General features: G+C 37.7%; 1 protein-coding gene across 1 annotated transcript; it reads right to left on the bottom strand.

Annotated features, from left to right (window-relative positions):
* Window positions 1–477: 477 nt before the first annotated feature.
* Window positions 478–5,273, bottom strand: selenop (selenoprotein P). The gene is given in 7 exon segments (XM_056463414.1): window positions 478–708; window positions 711–864; window positions 867–1,199; window positions 2,439–2,556; window positions 2,636–2,845; window positions 2,973–3,200; window positions 5,171–5,273. Coding segments are annotated over 6 exon segments (1,101 nt in total). The 5' UTR covers window positions 3,176–3,200; window positions 5,171–5,273; the 3' UTR covers window positions 478–625.
* Window positions 5,274–9,206: the final 3,933 nt, after the last annotated feature.

Raw genomic sequence — 9,206 nt, forward strand, 5'->3', positions numbered from 1 at the left:
AAACTTTCCACCTACTTAACCACTTCTACTGCTTCTCCACACAATAAAAACATCTTTCTGAAACTAGAACTAAAAAAAAAAAAGATTTTAATACATCATAATTTTGATTGTGTATAGCAAGGGTTACAGGATGTTACATGACCTTTGCCCTCTGCTCTGTATGGCCAAACATCAGACATGCACCACTAGTGCATAGTTTCTGCACCTGCCTTTCATAAAAGACCACATAAAGCGTTTTAGAGGTGAAAAGACACTAACATGATGAACCGAACACACTCTCAGGTAAAAATGCAGACACTGGACCAGTTAAAGTCAGATTTAACCAGATAAAATATCAAATTAATGATTATTTTGGAGAAATTATGTGTATGTTTACAAGACCTACTTATAAATGTATCCAATGTGTTACTTGCCGTTTCTTTGTAATTGTCAAATTGACAACTGTTTTATTTTGATGTTCCTGAATTGATTATTTGCTTTTAAACAAGAACTAATTTGCAAATCGGGATGCTAAAGTCCAGTGCTGCCTCACGCTGAGGTGTAAATACTAGTTGGTAAGTTTCACCTTGAGTGTTACCCAGCAGTGACATGATGTTTACATGCTGATATCATTGATCGCTCCCTGTTACTTCTTTCGTCACCCTCAAGTGGCGTCCCCTGCTGGTCAGACTCAGGTTGGTTGCGACTGCTCTCATTCGGCCGGAGGGCGGGACGTCACTGTCAGGTCTCCTTGATGTGGTTGTCCTGCTCCTTCAGGCCCTGTCAGGGTCAGGAGGCCAGGATAGAGGCTCCTCACAGTTGTCAGAGACCTGCCACGCGCCCATTGCCCTCTCCGTCGACGAGCTGTCGTCAGTTGTCAGCATCCAGCTGGCCACAGGGGAATCTGCCCCCTGCTGTCAGCTGTACTGCACTTTTCACCTGCTGTGCTTCGCTCAAGGCCGTTTCATCATTGGTGGTTCAACAGCCACCTGACCAAAGTCAACCTGGGACAGGACCTGCTGGTCCACATCAACCTGTTGTTGGCCTTGGTGGTGATGGTGGTGGTGGGGATGATGGTGGCCATGTCTGTGCCTCTCTGCCTCTCCTTGATGCTCGTGATGACCATGTCCATGATGACCATGATCTTGACGAGGTTCTTCCTCAACTGGTTTATTCACTTCTTCCGTGGCTTTCTTACAGTCTTCAAGTTGCGCTGAACTCTGTAATAAGACGACAAAAATTGAACGTTGAAAGTACAGCATGCACTTTCAGAATGTTTCGTTGTCTGTGCCTTTTTGTTATATAAAAAATAATAATAAATTATTTCTTAAACTTTTCTAAGTGCTGTGACACACCAGAGTGGGTTTCACACTAGGTAGAACTCATAAAACTAATCAGTAAGCCTGGTTCCTCAAGAACTAATTTCCCTGAGACCATTTTTTCTGGTTGCATTCTTACCACCAGCATGAACTCCGTAGAAGCACTGGGGACAGCTGTGGCAGTTACATGCTTAGTTGGAGACTTGGACTACTCTGGTTGGAGGTTAGTATGTAGTATGGAGCAAATTAAGGCTCAAAGGGGGCTGAGGGGTCACCTCAGGTCAGTCAGAGGCTGAAGCCAGTTGCTGTCTGGCATGATGGAGCAGGGAGAGTGAGGGAACACGTTGGCCATCATTAGGAGATGGGGGAATGAAAGATTCTCCAATGCTGTCACACCCCGAGTGGGGATATTTCAGCCAGTTGAGGATCAGGCAACAGTGTGAGATTGATTTCCCTCATCCTTCCATCTCTTTTTTCTCACCTCACTATATATTTTCTGTATTGTTTATAGTGTGTATTTATATTCAACAAATTCCTCCTTCGTTCAACTATGAACTTTTTTATAATGATACATTTAATTGTTTGCTTTTTGTTATCTTTAATTAAGTTTATTCTGTGTTTGAAATGATTGACACAAAATAGTCTTGTTGTAGCATGGCGACATCGTGTGGTCAACGTGACATTATTGACTGGAACTCAACCTCATCTCAAACGAGCCACTTCCTTACCGCCTTCTTTTCCTTATATGGTGTGGAGTGTACTCAATGACCTGCGCATGCGCAAACGAGAAGACGTTCTCGTGTGCATCAGATAATTCGCAAATTATATTCTTTTATTGTACCTTTGTGCTTTTGCGGTCTTGACAGCTACCTAATAGTGAGTACCACCAGTGAGTAAATGAAACTAATCGCATTATTATTTCATATAGCTTCTACAAAGCAGCTTAAATTCTTAGTTTAGGTTAAAACACTGCAATATCTCTTTTTGTGAAATTAAAATGTTTTGATATTATTTTTTATGCACCACAGTAATTAAAAACATTTAATACTTGAATATATTTTTTAAAAAATAAACCGCTAATATGTGGAGCATCACAAAAACAACCGTTAGCTTTTAACATTACATATAGGTGATGGTTACCTCCAGGCTGCACTCTCCACAAATACGATCACAGTAGGTATGTTTTATAGCCTCCTCCACATGTGGGTGGCTCAGGATGGTGTAGGGAAGTGACAGATGGTAAGTGAGTCGGCCACACCTGGTAGACAAAGATATTTAGTGGCATATTGATAAAGTTATACATTCATGTTGGGTGAATTCAACTGGATAAGCCAAACCTGTCATAGACCAAAATGTCATCCTTCTCAGCATTTACTGCCTGCCAGACGTCCGGCTGGCTGAGATCTTGGGCATAGAGGGTGATGTTCAACAGCCTTTCTTGAAGCAGGTGGTGCAACCGCTGGGACCTTTCCTCACGGTTGTTTACCACCATGTAGGCTATATTTGGATAACCCTGGTTCTCCAGCTTCAGGAGCAAGTCATTAAGCCTTGAAGAAGAACATTCAACAAGCGAGATTAGATCAATACGCCTTGTGTAAACGGTACAGAGAGTTTAAGAATGTAGGGTTTGAACCTTATTAAAGTTTGAATATCAATTTAAATGTCTGCACTGACTTTGATGCTTGCTCCAGACAGAACAATCAGCTGGCCTGGAGGTAAGCCACTACTGTCACTTGTCCAAGAGCGTTCTTCATGGGCTCCACATCCCCAACCTTCCACTCGGGAGGAAGTTTACAGCGGGCTCCTTCTGTTTCGCTCTCTGCACTGCAGCCCACCAGCAGGCAGAGAGCCAAGGTAAGGCTGAGTGCCTTCCACATGACTCCAAACAACGGACCCACTAACCTAAACACAAAGATCAACTGTTTAGACCTCAAAAAACAACATTATTTAATTTTTTTCAGAGCAGACAGGCGCAGACAGGTGGTGGCGCAGTGGGTAGCACGTTGGGAAGGTCGCTGGTTTGAGCCTCGGCTGGGTCAGTTGGCGTTTCTGTGTGGAGTTTGCATGTTCTCCCTGTGTTCGCGTGGGATTCTTCCGGGTGCTCCGGTTTCACACAAGTCCAAAGACATGCGGTACAGGTGAATTGGTTGAGCTAAATTGTCCATGTGTGTGAATGAGTGTGTATGGATGTTTCCCAGTGATGGGTTGCAGCTGGAAGGGCATCCGCTACGTAAAACATATGCTGGATAAGTTGGCGGTTGATTCCGCTGTGGCGACCCCAGATTAATAAAGGACTAAGCTGAAAAGAAATGAATGAATGAATTATGTAATGTTTCTTATTGTCATGTTTTAGATATATTAATTAGCATATTTAATGACTGATTTACATTTTATTGCCATTTATCATTTTATTTTTTCACAGTATTTCCTATAATATTTTTTTTATTCTGAAGAAAGTCTTAGTTACAGTTTTTTCAACAAATATTAAGGTCAAAATTATAAGCTCCCTTAAGTTTTTTAAAGAAATTATAAGCCCTCTCAAAAAAATTGTCTGGGCTTTACTATTTAAAATGAGCTGAAACAACACAATTCTTGAGATGTCATTGGGACAACTTAATTTGTTTATGTTCAATCCACATAAATTTGTTAAATCTGTAAGTTAACTTAATCGATTTGTGTTGGGACAACGTGAATAAATTGTGTGGAACTGTGCTCCTGTAAGTTTTTCTCTTTTTTTTCCTCCAAACATTTCCCAAGTGATGTTTAATGGAGTAAGGACAATATTTCCTATACTATTTTTTACAATTTTAAAACAAATATTAAGGTCAAATTATTAGCCCCCTTAATTTTTTTTTAATGGTATGATATATAATGAAAAAAAACTGTTTCAAGTGACTTGCGATGCCTAATTAATGTAACGTTCCTAGTAACCTAGTAACATTAAGCCTTTAAAATTGCACTTTAAGCTGAATTCTGGTATCTTACAGCACAACTAGAAAAATATTATATACTGTCTTTATGACAAAGACAAAAGAAATTGGCTATTAGAAATTAAACTATTATGCTTAAATATGGTTTGAAATAATCTTCTCTTTTTTAAACAGCACTTAGGAAATATTTAAAAAAATAAAAATTTTACAGAAAATATTTTTTTATTTAATAACATTTGTATTTTATTTTCTTAAATTAAACTGATATAGAATACTTATATAATTAAAATAGATATGCAGCTGTGCACTATAATCGTTTGTTTATCTAATCGTATCCTTTCTATATTAGCGATATAACGTTCATGTACATGACTGTTAGACTAATAAATACCTGTAATTATGGTAATTAACCCAAATGTGCTTATCAAAATCAATGAAAGCGAGACTGGGTCAAGATCCATAGTCCACCAGGTAATGTAAATTTACAACAGGAGTTATCAGAGCCACACTGCTGCAGATAATGCATTCAAACCTACGTAATTACCTAACTATAGTACATATGATTATAGATAATGCATTAACACCCACACAGAAGCATTTTAAAACATCAAGCATCGAAACAGAAAACTATATATTTTAATAAAGCATAACTAGATGATCTTACAATAAATCTGAAAACAAGAAAAATAAAACACTTAAGATTGGAGCACAACTTCACTATTAACTTAAAGTTCTACATGTACTGCTTACTATAATTACTGTTTAGAAAAGGTAATAGTTGTTGTAATTAAGGATTTAGAATATGATCATGCAGAAAAACTGTTCTAATATGCACATTATTAGCAATATTTAGGTAATATGCAAGTGATGTGCTAGGTAGTTATTAATGAATGTGTTTTACTGATGTTTTACCAATGTGTCATAGCTGTAAAGTACACTTACTTGTTTTCTTTGAGGGTCTTCAGCGATACTTTCAGAGCTGGTTCTTGACAAAAACAACTCTCCTCTCACATGGCTCCTCCTATTTATACTCCTCTTGTTTTTCCTGACTAAAAGCGGGGCAAAGGTCCCTCTGTCCTTGTTTCGAAAACTTTAATAACTCACGTATTCAACACAGAAGTTACACGCATCAGCATATATCAGTAACTTCCGTAATGTGTTTTAAATGGAAAAGTTAAAGCTTTGAGCTGGAAAAAAGCTGAAAGTTTAAGTGGATTAGTTATGTATCGCTGCCAAAGTCTGCTTTTATTTTATTTTATTTAACTTGTATTTAATTTTCCACCTTTTTAATTTCTTGTCTGTGTCTTTTATATGGAAAAGTAATATTAACAGCAAAAATATAGTTTTGTTTTTACCAAAGGTCCCCAGGCAGCAAACGGTTAAATTTCACTGCATTCCAGACTTCTGTTTCCCCAGAGAACTGAAAAGGGGGGGGGGGGGGGGGGGGGTTAGGGTGCAACATTGAAAAGAAATTACAAGCAATTAAGTATGAAAGGGCTGTGTACGTGGTTATTAAAGCATTAACTTTAATAATCATTGATTAATGTGCATGTATTTGCATGCTCCTTTTAACGTCCTTTATTTTTGTTTGTGCAGCAGTGCACAGCTGTTTCAGAGTCAGCACTTTTTTCCTGCTGAGATCAAACTTTGAAGCTTCCTGTCTCTGTGCTGAACTTTCATAAACACCCTGTTTTTACATTTCTGTAAGACGGAACAATGATAGATAAAACATATTGGCCTTGGACACAGTGTTGAAAACTTACATGAACATTCCAAAAAAAAACATCACATTGTCTGTGTCCTTGTATCTGAGTTGTTTTCTGATTTATCAATTAGTTAATTTACATAATCAAGTCTCATGACCTGGAGGACGTTTTGACCTCCTAGAGATGTACTTTAGATACAGTTAACACCCATTACTGATTACTGCAAGCTAATGGTTAACTTTAAAGTATTATGAAATAACTCAATGAAATAAAATGAATCTTATAATGTAATGTATGTCCTTAAAAACAATAAACTAAGCTCAGCTAGTTCAGCTGCTTTGGTGTAAATTTAAGAAGGTGCTAAAATGTTCCTCAGAGATTTAGTCTATATTGACATGACAACATCATGTATAGGTTGCTGTAGATTTAACGACTGCACATCCATGGTTGGAATCTCCAGGTTCAGCACATCTCAGAGGTCTGATGAAAGATCTGGTGACTATGGAGGTCATTTGAGTTTAGCGAACTCACTCTCATCTTCAAAAACCAGGCTGAGAAGATTGGATATTTGTGACATCATATTATCCAGCTAGAATTATGCACCATCCATGATAGTGGTCATAAAGGGATGGACATGATCAACAACAATGCTCAAATGATTGGCATCCAAAGCGTGTCAAGAAAATATCTTTCACAATCATTCCACCACCCGTCTGTACTGTTAGTAGAGAAGAATGGAACCATGTTTCATGTTAAATGCGCTAAAATCTAACCCTACCATCTGAATGTCACAATACTCATCAGTTTCTTTCCACAAGCTGTTAGAACCCTCAACTACAATCACCTTACCTACCTTGAAATATTATCTAGAGTCCCAGCTCCTGAAACCCCCACCACACCACACAAAAACCTCAAAACATTATGCAATTCTAAGTGTGCCTCACACAGGTGAGTGAGCTTGACAAACCACCTGTAGAAAACACTCTTTCAACTTTCTGACATTTTGACAGACACTTACAACAGTTTGCATATTTACCCCAACACTTTCTTACAATCACTCCACATCTCTTGAAAAGCATTGTGCATTTCTGAGAGTGCTTCACACAGGTGAGTGGGTTTGACAAACTGTAGAAACACTTATGCACTAGCCACTTTACTTAAAGGGCTATGAAACCCTCTTTGGTTCAAGTCAAGAATTTCTTTCAAAATTCTCTCAGATGGGCGTGGCTGGCAGGGGGGAGTGAACAACTGTTGACAGTTGGCTCACAAAATGAGACACAAACCATAAGGAGACCCATGATTTTTTAGTTTACAAAGTTAAAATGCAAAGAAATAAACAGTAAGTAATTTAATGCCCTGCTACATTGTTATGCGTAATTTCATATACACTTAACCACAATTTGTTTTATCATTATAAAGGTAATCGTGTTTATATAAACACTATAAATGAGGAGGATTTCTCTCTTCCTGAATCCCCAGGTCTGAATGCAGACACAAGTGGATAGCACTAGCAGTGCAGCAGGTCTCTTGGCCTGTCTATTTCAACCATTAGCCATGCTGGTAATCTGGAGGATTTTAAACATAGACGAACACAGCACACAGATATAGGCGATGTGTCTGAATGGTAACAAACTCAACTGATTAAAGACAAGTCCGCATTCTCCAATCTCATACAGCTCTCTCTACAAAAATGCTTGCTGCAGACCAACAGCTTTGCTGTATCGGCCCTGACACCATCGCGGCGAAAACCATGCAACAAACCCATACGACTCATGCTATGTGTGGACGCGGTGTCACCCGTTCACTGGGTCTCACAGTTTGGCAGCTCTGCCTTACCTTCGGAAGGCATGTGCTCTCGGAACTATTTAAGAAGCACAGTCTTCTCATAGGATAAGAAAACTTCGCTATAAATAATAATGAAACCGACATGCCATCACTCCACTAGCAGATTCACACTACAGCACTGATTTTAAACCAGAAAGATGAAATTAGCTGATAAATGCTCAAAATTACCTAGCTCTTCCCACAATTAAAGCTAACAGGTGCTAACGTTGTTTTAACTGATGCCAACATACACAAATCTGTTCAAATTTCAAAAAAGTACTCCAGGGTGTCTTGAACCTTTAAACTTCATCTTACAAGGACTCAGTAAGGAAAACAACGTTTACTTGTGAATGCCCCACACATTCATGTTGCATTACTTGTTTTCTTCACCCTTAAATACCTCTTGCACAATATTTTCTGTCTTATGTAATAGTACTTGAAGTCTGCCTTAGGTTATGTGTATAGTTAAGTATTTATAAAGGCTATACAGTATAGTTAGTAGTATAGTTAAATTATCGATCCAGCTATAGGATATATGTTAGGTTTAAAATGGCTCTTACGTTCAGTGTTGTGTTCGTATTTATGTTTATGTTTATTTATGTACCACCATTCCTGCAAGACACAATATATTTCATTCCACTCTATGTCCACATAGATAGCAGAATGATGATAAAGCTCAACTTGACAAAACCTAAAGGCTAAATTTTTAGATTAGATTAGATTCAACTTTATTGTCATTACACATGTACAAGTACAAGGCAACGAAATGCAGTTTAGGTCTAACCAGCAGTGCAATAGCAGCAAGTGCAGGATACAGGTATGAGTTATAAAGATAAATAGAGCATTCCCCTCTTTTTTTGTTTTCATACTGCTTTTGGATTACGTTTAGATTACTTTTGCAAAGATTACATCTGATAACAGACAAAATAAATCCCTTTAACACCAACAAGAGCCCCAACGGCAATTAGATAAAACTTCAAACACCAACACTAATGTACTTTGCTATTCGTGTTTGCTGATAGTAACACTGAATAAAAATCACATCTTGTGATTTTAAAACATTTACCTAAAATTAAGTCAATTTAGAATACAGCAACCTTGTGGAAGACAACATTGAAAGCCATGACATTCACAGCAACATCATTGCCATATTTAATATTTAAAAAATAAAATAAGGCAAAATGCATCTCCATTTTCCATCAATTTTTGTTGACTTCACTCACCCCTCTCCACCGAAATAAAATGTGAAGAATCATTAACATGTACAAGTGGCTGGTTTTTAATTGGAGAGAGTTAAAAATTAGAGAGTTGGAGTCAAAAAGAGAGAATTGGAGTTAAAGAGAGGGAAAAAAATGGAAAATTGTTGCTAAATCATTACATAATATATTGTAAACAACTTATTGCTGCAGTGTTAAAAATATGTTCAATACAATTCAACTCAAGCTTAT

Source organism: Danio aesculapii, chromosome 8, assembly GCF_903798145.1.
Source record: "Danio aesculapii chromosome 8, fDanAes4.1, whole genome shotgun sequence".
NCBI classification, from domain to species: domain Eukaryota; kingdom Metazoa; phylum Chordata; class Actinopteri; order Cypriniformes; family Danionidae; genus Danio; species Danio aesculapii.